The sequence below is a fragment of the Natrix helvetica genome (genome assembly GCF_964273705.1).
Source record: "Natrix helvetica genome assembly, chromosome: 16".
Classification (NCBI taxonomy): Eukaryota; Metazoa; Chordata; class Lepidosauria; order Squamata; family Natricidae; genus Natrix; species Natrix helvetica.
Genome location: NC_138563.1, coordinates 3,833,135 through 3,847,835, shown reverse-complemented (window position 1 = coordinate 3,847,835; position 14,701 = coordinate 3,833,135). Strand labels below are relative to the sequence as shown.

At 45.7% G+C, this 14,701-nt stretch overlaps 1 protein-coding gene across 1 annotated transcript; it reads left to right on the top strand.

Annotated features, from left to right (window-relative positions):
* Positions 1-3,178: 3,178 nt before the first annotated feature.
* LOC309399786 (adenylosuccinate synthetase isozyme 2-like) lies at positions 3,179-14,701 on the top strand (the record flags this gene model as incomplete). The annotated part of the gene is made up of 11 exons (XM_081967892.1): positions 3,179-3,583; positions 4,801-4,903; positions 5,850-5,918; positions 7,121-7,171; positions 8,212-8,278; positions 9,588-9,695; positions 10,835-10,916; positions 11,195-11,321; positions 12,323-12,477; positions 13,886-14,010; positions 14,500-14,701. Exons 1-11 carry the CDS (start codon positions 3,362-3,364, stop codon positions 14,699-14,701), a joined length of 1,311 nt encoding a protein of 436 aa, XP_081824018.1. The 5' UTR covers positions 3,179-3,361.

Genomic DNA, 14,701 nt, shown 5'->3' with positions numbered 1-14,701 from the left:
GCTTTTTCTGTTGCACCGCTGACTTTTTCAGTGTCGTCATTTGAAGCATTGGGCCCTCTTCCTCCTCCTCCTCTTCCTCCTTCCTCCCCAGTGAAACGCAGTCTCCAAAGACCAAAACCATTCTGGAAGTTAATTTTTGATTTTAGCAGAAAAACCTTCCTCTTCAATAAACCTGAATGTGGGTACTCTCAAGAAGTCTCCTGTTTCGTTGATAACCAGAGGGGACCGCCTTTGAGGGCGGGATTCGCATCCAGTGTTTTTTTCGTAACCCATCTTCCCACGGGGAGGGGGAATTGAATACAAGCAGTTCTCATGTAGCGATCAACATTGGAACTTGCAACTTTGGTCTTTAAGCAAAGCGGTTGCCAGCAGCTCTTATGTCGGATTTCAGCTTTCCTTTGGTGTAGAGACCCAGTGTAGGTTGTCAGTGCATGGACGGCTTGCAAAGTTGATTATTTCATCCACGTTGTAATGGAACGGTCGCTAAACAAGGGCTATATAGCCTTATTTATTGGGCCCTTGCTCTTGAGTTTGGTGGTTTCTTTGCGGAAGTTTTACCATCCAAGTAGGTAACATGGGTGCACAGGAGAGAGTATAAACCAGGGATGAAATTCAGCAGGTTCTGGAGAACCGGTAGCGGAAATTTTGAGTAGTTCAGAGAACAAGCAATACCACCTCTGGCTGGCCCCAGGATTGGGGTGGGAATGGGGATTTTTGCAGTATTTTCCTTCCCCTGGCACGCTCAAAGAACCGGTAGTAAAAAAAAAAAATTTGAATTTCACCACTGCAGTGTTTTCCTTCCCCTGGCACGCTCAAAGAACCGGTAGTAAAAAAAAAAAAATTTGAATTTCACCACTGGTATAAACAGCCAGCTAACTCATCTCCCTGGCGCCCTGATGGTGTTACCGAGCTTGGTAATGAAACGTCCGCAAGAAAGCCACCAAGCTTGGACGGCAGCAAAGACTCGGCAGTTTGTTTCTGCTCTTGATGGCTTCCACTAACGGAGCATTTACTGCAAGGCCTTATATAGAAGTCTCATAAATTTGGGAAGGGATTGAGGAAAATCTATGCATTTAATGTCCTTTTCCGTTACGACTCTTCTAATCCAATATTCTGCGTCTTCCTGGTTTCTTTTTAATGCTTATTTGGAGTCCCTCTATGTGGAAGATGGGCAATTAAAAATATAAATTTTTCACCTTTATCCTATGTAAAGAAAAGCTTAGAATATAATAATACTTGGGCACTGGGACAGCAACAATATCTTACAATCTAGGGTTCATTCATCCCAGCAACTTTAAGATGGGTGGAGTTCCAATTCCCATAATCCCCCATCATTCTGCCCGGGGAATTCCTGGGAATTGAACTCCACCCATCTTAAAAGTTGAACTGCTCTAGGAAACACTCGCAACACTACAACACAGTTTTCTTAAGCGGATTCGCTGAATAAAATGTTTGGTTGCTTCCGGGCAAGCCAAAAGACGTTTACAAACTAGGATGGCTCTGCATAACCACAGTGAAACAAACCACGTTGTTGCCTGGCGTGAGATATAATACGGAGCAATTAACTTGCTGCTTGCTAAACATCACTACGACTTCATAACTCGGTGGACGTGGGATTTTGGGTCAGTGTCCTTTCACAACTTTTGATGACCACGATAACTAGCCGTCTTCTACCTTGATTTTTCAAATCATCATCTATTTTTCCAGCCTCCAGGATCTGGTGCACAGATCATCTAAATTTCGGCCACTTTGGTTAATAATTATCCTGCCGGAATAAGAATTCAGTGATTCCAGGGCAGAAACAAGTATATTTTTTGGATATATACTTGTTTTTTTCTTCTTCTTAAAGATCTCTCCTCTTAATAGAAGCAATTTTTGAGCTGAACACAATTTTAGAAGCCCAATTTTTTAGTTTTGCGAACCAAGGTAGCACCATAGATTTTTTCCCCCCAGAGGTTAAGTGATTCACTGCAGTTATTAAGTTAGTCACACCGGTTGTGAATTTGGCTTCCCCATTGGCTTTGCTGGACAGGTGGTTGTGAAAGGGACCTTGGGACCTTGCAACGGTCATAAGTATGAACCAGTTGCGAAGACCCCGAATTTTGATCCTGGGGCCAAGGGTATGCTACGATGGCTGTTCATAAGGGTGAAAAATGGTGCTACGTCAGTGGTGACTGGGAACGATCACGAAATGAACCTTTGTGGCTCTGGCTAAGATGCTGAGCTTGTCGATCAGAAAGGTTGGCAGTTCGGCGGTTCGAATCCCTAGTGCCGCGTAATGGAGTGAGCTCCCATTCCTTGTCCCAGTTTCTGCCAACCAAGCCGTTCGAAAGTACGTAAACGATGCAAGTAGAAAAATAGGAGCCACCTTTGGTGGGAAGGGAATGGCGTTCCGTGCGCCTTTGGTGTTGAGTCATACCGGCCACATGACCACGAAGACATCTTTGGACAGCGCTGGCTCTTCGGCTTTGAAACGGAGATGAGCAGCGTCCCCTAGAGTTGGGAACGACTAGCACAGATGTGCAAGGGGAACCTTTACCTTTTTAAATTGAGGACTAATCTGGCATTGACAAAATCCCCATCGGTCAATGGCAAAAGCAGCTTGGTTTGGCTGACCTCTTCCAACAATACCTTTAATATTATTTAATAAAAGCATCCGCCTGTCCAAAATCCTTGGGAAAGGACTCCATAAGTGGACAAAAATGCCAAATTTGGTCTAAACCTCTGGTTGACTCTGTCACCAACCATCATTGTTATGATTTATTTTATTATAATTATGATTATGATTTACTTTATTCATTAAACATGAAACTCAAGTCAACTGAACATTCTAAAACGCATCGCAAATGCCATTGACTGGTGCTAATGATTGATATGTGTTACTGCTGTATCAATAATAATAATAATAATAATACTCCGAATATCATAATTTAAGAAGATACATGGTTGATTCCTAGGACGCTGGCAGCAACCTATATCAACCATCAGGGCTAGTCAATGGTGTTTGGGACATATATTTAAATGCTCGTTGACTGAGTTTCATGTTTAATGAATAAAAGAATAATAACAATAACAACAATAAATAATAATAATAATTAATAATAATTAATAATAATAATAATAAATAAACGCTGCCTCCCTTTTTCGCCTTTCTTACCTGGGGAAATGGAGAAAGGCGAAGGCGGAAGCCCGGCTCGCCGCCTTTGGAAATGTCTGCTCTCGCGCGCCGTACATCTGGAGAAGCGAAGGAAAAGGTGGAAGCCGCATGAGCCTCGCTCCGCCGCCATGTTGACTGCTGGCGCCGAAGCCTTCCCGCGCGGCGCCATGTTAGGCAGGGCTGGCCGCTTTTGCCTGCAAGCACATGGCGGGAGAGGGAGGCTCGGAGGCGGCGGCGGCGGGTTTGCTGAATGGCGGAGCCGGCGAAGGGCCGGGCGGGAAGCGAGCCCGGTTGGGGTCGGCTCCCCACGTTGCCCCTGCCGGGAACCGCGTGACGGTGGTGCTGGGGGCGCAGTGGGGGGACGAGGGCAAAGGGAAGGTGGTCGACCTGCTCAGCCTCGACGCCGACCTGGTCTGCAGGTGCCAGGTGAGCCCTCGGCTCTGCTCTGGGGTTGGGGCGGGGCGGGACTACAAGACCCATGCTCCCCCCGGCGGCTGGGAACTACAGATCCCATCGCCCCCAGGGAAGTCCCTCTGCGGCTGGGGGGGTTTCAAGTCCCATGCTCCTGAATTTGGAGGACTACAAATCCCATCCTCCCCAGGGAAGTCCTCTCTATCCTCTGCAGCTGGGAGCTTCAACTCCCAGGCTCCTGAATTTGGAGGACTACAAATCCCATCCTCCCCAGGGAAGTCCTATCTATCCTCTGCGGCTGGGGGCTTCAACTCCCAGGCTCATGATTTTGGGGAGCTACAAATCCCACCCTCTCCAGATTGGGGGAGAACTACAAATCCCATCCTCTACAGATTGGGGGGTTTAAATCCTTTGTAGTTGGGGACTCCAAATCCCAATTCCCCCTGCAACTGGGGGAATTACAACTCCCATCCTCTCCAGTTAAGTCCTCTGCGGCTGGGGACTTCAACTCCCATGCTCATGATTTTGGGAAACTACGGATCCCACCCTCCCCAGATTGGGGGAGCTACAATTTCCATCCTCCACAGATTGGGGGGCGGGGTTATAAATCAGATTGGATTTAAATCCTATCCTTCGAAGCTGGGGACTTCAAATCCCATGCCCCAATACTTGGAGGCACTACAAATCCCACCCTCCACAGATAAGGGGACATAAACCCAATCCTCTGCAGCTGAGGACTTCCCCTCCCACCCTCATCAGCTCGGAGAACTACAAATCCCATCCATATGGAGATTGGCGGAACTACAGACCCCACCCTGTATAGATGGGGGGAACTACAAGCCCTATCCTCTGCAGCTGGGGACTCCAAAACCCATCCTCTTGCAGCCTGCAGGGGACGGCTTTCTCCAAAGTGTGCAACTTTCCCCAAATTTTTGGGGAGAATACAGAACACCTGCAGTTTGGTGGAGGACTGCTAACCCCATCGCCCACAGCCAGCATGGGACTAGCAGCGGGATTTTGGGAGTTGAAGTCCACAAGTCTCAAAAGTTGCCAAGTTTGGAGATCCCTCCTGCCAATAAAAGTGTTTTCTCAACGTTTTGTCTTTGAATCTCCTGTTGTTATATGGGTGCAGCCTGACAAGTGTGTGGTTCTGTGTTGTGTAAACACAGCCTTGTGCGTTCTTTTGTTCTCTTCCTCTGTATTTATACCTTTTGATTTTTCTTTCCCTGCAGGGGGGCAACAATGCCGGACACACGGTTGTGGTGGACGCGGTGGAATATGATTTCCATTTGTTGCCCAGCGGGGTGATCAATCACAACGCCACATCGTTCATTGGTGAGGTTTCATCCCTGTGTCAGTGCAGGTAGTCCTTGAGTTACGACCACAATTGAGCCCAAAATGTATATTGCTAAATGAAACACTTAAGTGTTGCTAAACAAAACATTTTAAGTGTTGCTAAACGAAACATTTACGTGAATTTGGCCTCATCGGACTTCCCACCTTTTGAGCCACTAAGTAAATCATTGCATTTGTTAAGTTAGTAACACCGTTGTTAAGTGAGTCTGGCTTCCCCATCGACTTTGCTGGTCAGAAGGTCGAAAAGGGGATCACGTGACCTCAGGACCGTCGTAAATATGAATTAAGTCGCCAATTATGGTGAGCAGGTCGTAAGTGTGAAAAATGGTCCTAAGTCGCTTTTTAGTGGTTTTTCTCTTTGTAGAAGTTTTTTATATTTCTTTTAAAACAAACATTTCATCAATCAGCGCGTCATCTGAGTACAGATTTTTTTTGGTGTCATAATATTGCTTACCACCAAATTCTTTGTTCTTATTAAGAATAAATCTTATTTTAAGATTCTTATTTTTAACATTACAAGTTAACGTATCTCCTGTTACAACATTTCTCTTCCTAAATTATTGAATTGTATACTTTCCATCCATGTTCATTTTCTAACCAATGATAAAATAACCACCACATATATTATAATAACCAGATTCTTTCCTTTAATTGCTAGGGTTAATCTACTCATTTTTGCACAGTCTAATATTCTCTTAATCACATTTGCATCTTTAGGGATTCCTTCAGCTTTCCAATTTTTGTGCAAATACAATTCCGGCCGCAGTTATTACCTGAATCGTCAAATATACATTTTCTTTACTCTATTTTTCAGTGTCGTCGTAACTCTGAACGGTTACTAAACAAACGGTTGTAAATCAAGGACTATCTTAAGAATAAAAGCCGGAGAAAATACTTAGGTATGATGATGCTGTCTTTATTCCAGGGAACGGGGTCGTAATCCACCTTCCAGGGCTCTTTGAAGAAGCTGAGAAGAACTTAAAAAAGGGACCAGGTGAGTCCTCTTGCTCCGGAGCAATTTGGCATGAAGGAAAGAGCACAATAAAAAAATGCATTGAACCAATTGCCTTAATTTTCCTCCCAAAGTAAACTTGGCCATGGCCAGCATCATCTTCTTGAGATTCCCATCACCAATGTCATTTTGGAAGTCCACCATGAGAGTCCGTAAGGGTCTTGACCTCTGTAGACTCCGTTAAGCTTTTCGTTCCTCCAAATTGTGGTTCTGGGACCCCCTTTGTTCCCCAAATCCAGAAACATTAATTTCTCTTTTTTAAAAATAAAATGTCTGGGATGACCCTGAGGTTGCTAATTCTCATAAACATCGAGGTGAAAGAGAGCTGATGTTTTCCAAGATTTGACATCTGCCGGAGATTTCCTGGAACTTACTTCGAGATCCCCAAATTGACTTTGTGAAGCCCCAGCCCTTAGTTATGAATTTCATAACTGCCCCAGTTCCTAAAAGGTGTTGTGGCCCGTCAGCAGAGCTGGCAGCAGATTCAGACAATGAGGAGGTTGGAGAGGAGCATGGGCCAGTCCTGGAGTCTGGGGAAGGCTCAGATGAAGGCTCTGCGTCGGAGGCAGAGAGGGGGCCAGGGCCGTCTGACAGTTATCAGCTGCCTTCGGAGTCAGACATCAGTGAGGCAGACAAACAGCTGGAGCCTGTTCCCAGTGTGCGCATGCGCACAGCTGCCAAAAGAAGGGAACGGCTAAAGAACAGGGGTCGACTTGGGAGTAAGGCCACAGGTGGACAATGAATGGCCCCTCCCAGAGGAAATAAAAGAGGAGCAACTGGGGAGTGGAGTTTGCAGGAGACCATTCGTTCACTTAATTGGTTCGTGACTCTCCGAGACTCCTTGCCAAGTTTTGCAGATATTGGCCTGGCAGCTCTCCAAGCCAGATAAGGTCTGTGACCGTAAATCCTCCCTTGAATGCTGGATGTGAATGAAAGGAATTCACAGTCAATTAATAAAAGTTTTTTTGTCGGGACAAGGAGTTGGCTTCATGCTCTCAGGAAGCCTAGGTGAGAACCAAAGGGACCGAAATGGATGTTCAGTTTGAACCTTGGTAGGATCTCTACGATTGGGAGAAGTTGTTCCATTATTTTGGCTCGGGGGAGAACAAATCGGAGTGAAATTGGAAATGGCTGATGGTGGCAGGAGAAGAGCTCTAATATTAAGAAACATTTTGCCTCCCCAGGGTTGGAAGGCTGGGAGACCCGGACTGTGGTTTCCGATCGTGCTCACTTGGGTAAGTCTTAGAAAATAGGGAAATGTTCTGTGTATATGTTACTGTGAAAGTCCGAAATCTGGTGAATGTCGACATTCACATAGTCGCTTGGTGTATGTCCGAAATATATACCCTTATCCTCTCGACACCCTTACCCTAATACCCTTATCCTGTCGACACCTCGGCTCCTCGCTTCCTTTTAAGCGTCTTCTATTCGCGGACTTCTTTTTTTTTAAAACCTGCGATCCTGCGCGGTTAGAACGAGTAGTTTCCAGGACTGCGAATTGAAAAGCAAAAGTAAAGCGTTACGCTGACTTGTTATATATATGTCACCGTGAAAGACCGAAATTGGTATGTGTCGACATTCACCGGTGAATGTCGACATTCACCAATTTCGGTCTTTCACAGTGACATATATATGTGTGTGTGTGTGTGTGTGTGTGTGTGTGTGTGTGTTACACTACCCCTGGTATGCCCAAATATATATTATATATACAATATATATTAATGGTTTTATATCACAAATTTCATTTCTAATTTGAACAGTATAGTTTTCTAGATAACAAATGTGTTAAAATTTAAACATCCTCATAATCATAAAGATCATATCAACGTAACAAACATATAGTAGATACTATCATTGTTATACTATCTGACCCCAGCTAAAGAACAGGGGTCGACTTGGGAGTAATACCACAGGTGGACGAGGAAGGGCCCCTCCCAGAGCGAATAAAAGAGGAGCGAAAGGGGAGTGGAGTTTGCAGGAGACCATTAGTTCGCTTAATGAGTTCGTGACTCTCTGAGGCTCCTGGCCAAGTTTTGCAGATCTTGGCCTGGCAGCTCTCCAAGCCAGATAAGGTCTGTGACCGTAAATCCTCCCTTGAAAGCCTTTGCTGGAGGTGAATGAGCAGAATTCACAGCCAATTAATAAAAAGGGGTTTTCGTCAGGACCAGGAGTTTGCTTCATGCTCTCGGGAAGCCTCACTTAGAACAGCCAGACCTCTCTTAAGCCTGGTGCCTTAAACTAACAGACAAAACTGGCTCTCTTCTATTTCTTTCAGTGTTTAATTTCCACCAAGCCGTGGACGGCATCCAGGAGCAGCAGAGGCAACAGCAAGGAGGGAAAAAGTAAGTGGGGCATTGGGAAGAAGGGTTGAAGCTTTGCTCTCTGAAGCTCTCTCAAAACCGCAGGTGGAAATGACTCAGCAGGCTGAAATGGAGAAGTGGCGGCCTTGCGAGGTAGTCCAGGCAGGGAACACACCCAGCAGAACTTCCTCTGACTTTATTGTGCCAGTTACATGAACAGAATCATGCTGGTTTGAAAGTACACCTCTCCCCCCTCCCTTTTCACTTTTGCATCTGAAGACACACTCTTCTAAACCTCTTCATCCATCCATTATGTAGCTGAGGGCTCAACCGTCTCTTATCTGACCTTTCCCCTGGCATCTTTTCATCCATCCCTCAAGGTCTTTCTCACATACTATTACAGCCACCTCCTCTACAGCCTGAGAAACTAGGGAGGGTCCCTACTGAGCCCTTTTCTCCATCCTTTATGCAGCTGTGGGCTCCGCTGTTTCTTATCTGCCTTCGATGGCATCTTTTCATCCATCCCTCAAGGTCATTCTCACATACTATTACAGCCGCCACCTTTATAGCCTGAGAAATCACGTAAAGTGTTAATAACACTTTATAATGTCTTGGTAAGGCCACACTTGGAATACGGCATCCAGTTTTGGTCACCACGATGTAGAAAAGATGTGGAGACTCTAGAAAGAGTGCAGAGAAGAGCAACCAAGAGGATTAGGGGACTGGAGACTAAAACATACGAAGAACGGTTGCAGGAACTGGGTATGTCTAGTTTAATAGAAAGAAGGACTAAGGGAGACATGATAGCAGTCTTCCAATATCTCAGGGGCTGCCACAAAGAAGAGGGAGTCAAGCTATTCTCCAAAGCACCTGAGGGCAGGACAAGAAGCAATGGGCGGAAACTAATCAAGGAGAGAAGCAACTTGGAACTGAGGAGAAACTTCCTGACAGTCAGAACAATTAATCAGTGGAAGTTGCCTCCAGAATTTGTGAATGCCCCAACACTGGAAGTCTTTAAGAAGATGTTGGATAGCCATTTGTCTGAAACGATATAGGGTTTCCTGTCTGAGCAGGGGGTTGGACTAGAAGATCTCCAAGGTCCCTTCTAACTCTGCTATTGTATTGTATTGTATTAGTTGACAAGCGTCTGAATTTTGATCACCTGGGGGAGGGGGGAGATACGGCAACAGCTATAACTGTGAATAATGATCCTAAGTCACTTTTCTCAGAGCTGTTGTAACTTCTGATGGTCACTGCACAAACTTGTAAATCAAGGACTATCTGTAGTTGGGTGAGGGTGCAAAGTGCCCTTTTAGACTCCGTTCGATGCCCGTTTGGTTTTTTCCAACAGCCTGGGCACCACCAAGAAGGGCATCGGTCCTGCCTACGCCTCCAAAGCTTCACGTACCGGACTGCGAATTTGTGACCTGTTGGCAGATTTCAACGAGTTCTCCAAAAAGTGAGTAATTTGGGAGCTGGCAGTTCTTCACCACGGGATATTTGGGGAGGGAGGGGAAATAAACCCTTGCATGATTTTTTCCCCAGCATGCTTATAGTATAAGCCCTACCCCTAAAATAAGACCCAGTTAAGATCATCAACCACAGGGATGCGCTTAGTACCGTATTTCCCCGAAAACAAGACCTAAACGGAAAATAAGCCCGAATGCATCTTTCAGAGCAAAAATTAATATAAGACCCGGTCTTATTTTCAGGGAAACACGGTCGCATAAATGGAAAGTTTGAAAGCTGTTTAAAAGTTTTGTTTTAAACTTTTATCATTTTCATCCGTAGTACTTTGCTCAATAGTAGTCACTGCGAGAGGGATCTTGGAGTCCCGGTGGACAATCATTTAAGTATGAGCCAACAGCTGCCAAAAATCCAACACAGTTCTAAGCTGCATCAACCGAAGGATAGACTCAAGATCACATGAAGTGTTAATATCAATTTATAATGCCTTGGTAAAGCCACACTTGGAATATTGCACTTGGTTGCCACGATGTACAAAAGAGACTCTAGAAAGAGTGCAGAGAAGAGCAACCAAGAGGATTAGGGGATTGGAGGCTAAAACATCTGAAGAACGGTTGCAGGAATTGGGGTATGTCTAGTTTAATGAAAAGGAGGACCAGGGGAGACATGATAGCAGTGTTCCAATATCTCAGGGGCTGCCACAAAGAAGAGGGAGTCAAGCTATTCTCCAAAGCACCTGAGGGCAGGACAAGAAGCAATGGGCGGAAACTAATCAAGGAGAGAAGCAACTTAGAACTAAGGAGAAATTTCCTGACAGTTAGAACAATTAACCAGTGGAACAGCTTGCCTCCAGAAATTGTGAATGCTCCAACACTGGAAGATTTTTAAGAAGAGGTTGGATAGCCATTTGTCTGAAGTGGTGTAAGGTTTTCTGCCTAGGCAGGGGGTTGGACTAGAAGACCTCCAAGATCCCTTCCAACTCTGTTATTCTATTTCTAACCGATGCTTATAATTGTTGGAGGTTTGTATATTGAATCTTACCGGAAGCTGCTCGAGGTCGGCTTTGAACCGCGAGACGAAGAAATTGGATAATGATCATAATTTGGAAAGTAACGAATTGACTCGTTTCAGATTCAGAGGTTTGGCCCAGCAGTACAAAGCCAGCTACCCAACGCTTAATATCGACACGGAAGCCGAACTGGAACAACTAAAGGTATTTTGTGGCATCCGGGCAGGAAGGTTTCATGACTCATGAAAATGTTCGTTGAAAGCTGATTTAATCCATAGTTCAGTATCCCCGTGGTCACATGGTAACAATTCAGGCATCCAGGGGAAGCCAAATTTGCTAAACCACAGCGTAACTAACTCAACAACTGCAGTTTGGATATTTGCCCTTTCTTAAAAAAATAAAGGAAGCACACAGCTCTTTGCTTGGAACTAGGGAAAATCAGCCTCCGGTTGATGCCTCTGTCAATCTTTCTCGATCGGCAGATCTACGCCGAGAAGATCCGGCCCCTGGTGAAGGACGGGATTTATTTCATGTACGAAGCTCTGCATGGGCCTTCCAAGAAGATCCTCGTGGAGGGAGCCAACGCGGCACTCCTGGACATCGATTTCGGTAAGGTCCCTTTTGAAAAATTAAAACTTGACCGGTTTTGTTTGCCGCTGTTCTTTCCTGAATCGAAAACGGCCCGCAAGCCAGCTTAGCGTTAGTATCTAGGTTCATTCCGTGTGCAGCGCTTATCCTTCAAACCACGGTTTATTAAATCGGCCACAACGACCTGCGTACACACACACGGCTAAACCAATCCCACACAATTTACGCACTGCTTGTTGTGGCTGGCCAGCGGATTCGGACAGTGAGGAGGTTGGGGAGGAGGAACCTGGGCCAGTCCTGGAGTCTGGGGAAGGCTCTGAGGAGGGCTCTGCGTCGGAGGCAGAGAGGGGGCCAGGGCCGTATGACAGTTATCAGCTGCCTTCAGAGTCAGACATCAGTGAGGCAGAAGAACAGCTGGAGCCTGTTCCCAGAATTGCCAGACGAAGGGAAGAGCTAAAGAACGGGGGGGGGAGACTTGGGAGGAAGGCCACAGGTGGACGATGAAGGGCCCCTCCCATAGGGAATAAAAGAGGAGCGACAGGGGAGTGGAGTTTGCAGGAGGCCATTAGTTCATTCCTGCATTCTTGCCAAGCATTGCGGCGTCTGAAAGATATTCTCCAAGCCTGAGAAAAGTCGGTAATTGGGAACTCTCTTGAAAGACTGTGGGAGAGGAAAGATTTTGCTGAAGAGGAATTCACTCTCAATTAAATCAAAAGGGGTTTATCGGAACGGGGACTCGGCTTCGTGCTGCTGGGGAAGCCTCGGTCAAAACGGGGCCAAACACAATTCCTTACAACCATTGTAAATATGTTTTGGTCTCTTAAATCATCTCAGTTGCTCCTCTTTGCACTTTTTCCAAAATCTCCGCGTCTTTTTCGTAGCGTGGTGTCGGAAATTGGTTGCCTGCGGCTGTACGCAACTTCCAGCTGGATACTCTTAACCTTAAAATTCGCAAGTGTCGCTGACTCAAAAAATTATATCTCCTTTTGTAGCCCCCCAACATGTTCTCCTCTCTCCCAAAGGTACTTACCCCTTCGTGACCTCCTCGAACTGCACCGTCGGAGGTGTATGCACCGGCCTTGGCATACCCCCCCATTACATCGGCAAGGTGTACGGCGTGGTGAAGGCGTACACCACCCGCGTTGGCGTGGGGACCTTCCCCACTGAGCAAAACAACGTAAGTGCCCGAATATCGGGGTGGGTCTTCCCCAGATCTTGGAACTCACCTGAGGGAGCTGTTTTCTCTGTGTCCTGGACAATTTTATTCTCCGCTAGTTGATAACCCGGCGTTGCCCGGGTATTTATTTATAGGGAGGGGGGGAAATGTCCGGACCAAACATAATTTCTAAGGTTGGGTTTTCCCCCTTACCAGAGGGTACTCCCCCTTGCGGAGTACTGTGAAACCGTTACTGTGGCAACTCCACTGCGCTGTACAGTAGAAGCCAATTTACGGCACAACAGGCTGTATCTTAACAGAACACCCACCCCCGAGGGGCGTTGGGGATGTCTTACCCCCACAGTATTTTTCTCCAGAGAGTAAGTCATCTGTGTAGCAAGTTTGGTTGAAATTGTTCAAGGCGTTCCAGAGTTATGCTGGAAAACACACACAGAGATTATTTATTATTTCTCAACCTTGCATCCCATCACCTCATTCTCTCTCTCTCTCTCTCTCTCTCTCTCTCCCCCCCTCTCTCTCACACAAACACACAGATTTTTATATAGAGAGATTAATTAATTTCTCAACCTTGCATTCCATCACATCATTCTCATTCATTCTCTCTGTCTCTCTCACACACACACAGATTTTTATATAGAGAGATTAATTATTTCTCAACCTTGCATCCCATCACGTTGTTCACATTCTCACTCCCTCACTCTCTCTCTCTCTCTCTCTCACCCACACTCACACACAGATTTTTATATAGAGAGATTAATTATTTCTCAACCTTGCATCCCTTCCGGGACTCAGTTCCTTGCCGTAAGATAAAATCCTATTGGGATCGTCTTGATGAAGGTCGAAGAAATAAATTATATTACGAAATAACACAAAGTGTGCTCATTTTAGCCAGGGTGAATAAAAAATAGATGGTTTTGTTTTAAAAAATCAGATTTCTTTTAAAAAAACGTCAATTGGATTTGCTTGATTTTCATCACATTTATTTTAAATCAAATGCTTTTGGAGTAAACACCTCATCTCAAGATAGTTTTCCATTTAAGATAACATTAATAATTTAGTTTATTCAGCATGAAGTGGAGCTTAGTTATGTAGCATATGAGGTTGTCTATTCTGCAATATAGAGAATATCGTTGAGTTAACAGCGGGTCAAAGGAGGAGGAGCCACTGCGGGAGAGTTGCTCTTTAAAAATTATGATTTAAATCGAGTTGGTTTAAAATCAAGCCTTTTCACTAGTGATTTCAATTGCGATTGGATTCAAATCAAATCCACCCTGATTTTAATTAGTTACCATGGTTACTTAGGGGTTTTTTGGGGGGGTTGATGTCTGAATATTTCAGCAGAAAAAAAATCGGGATTTGGCTTACGGAGTGTCTACATTGTACATTTTAAAAAAAATCTCCTTTTCAGGATATCGGCGAGACGCTTCAAACACGAGGGCGGGAATTCGGTGTCACCACGGGCCGTAAGCGTCGCTGCGGCTGGCTAGATCTCGTCCTGGTGAAATACGCCCACATGATCAACGGTTTCAGCGCGTGAGTCTCTTCCAAATTTTATTTCTCTTCCCCCCCCCTTTCGTTTTTATTGTTCCTCGTGGGATTTGAACGCCCCGTGAAGTTTTGCAGAACGGCGCCCTTTTCGGCGCAGCTTAGGGAGTCCTCGACTTAACGGCCACAATTGAGCCCCAGATCTTACGTTGCTCCGTGAGAAATGGGGCCAGTGAGTTTGGCCTCCCCAGTTGACAGCTTCCCTTGCCACGTTGGTTTAAACTGTCCTTTAAATCGGCGACGCCGTTGTTAAGTGAACCTGGCTCGTCCATTGACTCGGCTGGTCAGAAGGTCGCAAAAGGGGAGCGTGTGAGCCCCCGGGATTCTGCGACCGTCTTAAGTATGGGTCAGTTGCCAAGCGTGCGAATTTTGACCCCCGGGGAGTCTGCAACGGTCGTAAGTGTGAAACATAACCCTAAGAGGATGCTTTTTGACTTGATGATAACACTTTTTTTGGGGGGGGGGGACGCTTCCTAGCCTGGCTGTGACGAAGCTGGACATCCTTGACAATTTCGAAGAGATCAAAGTGGGCGTGGAATACCATCTGGATGGCAAGCAGATTCCGTATTTCCCAGGTGAGACTGCGGACTTTTGGGGGGCAAACCCATATGTCCCAGCAGGCGAGGAGCTAATTCTTGCCTCTGTATTAGTAGAAGAGACTATTTGGAGACAGGGATGA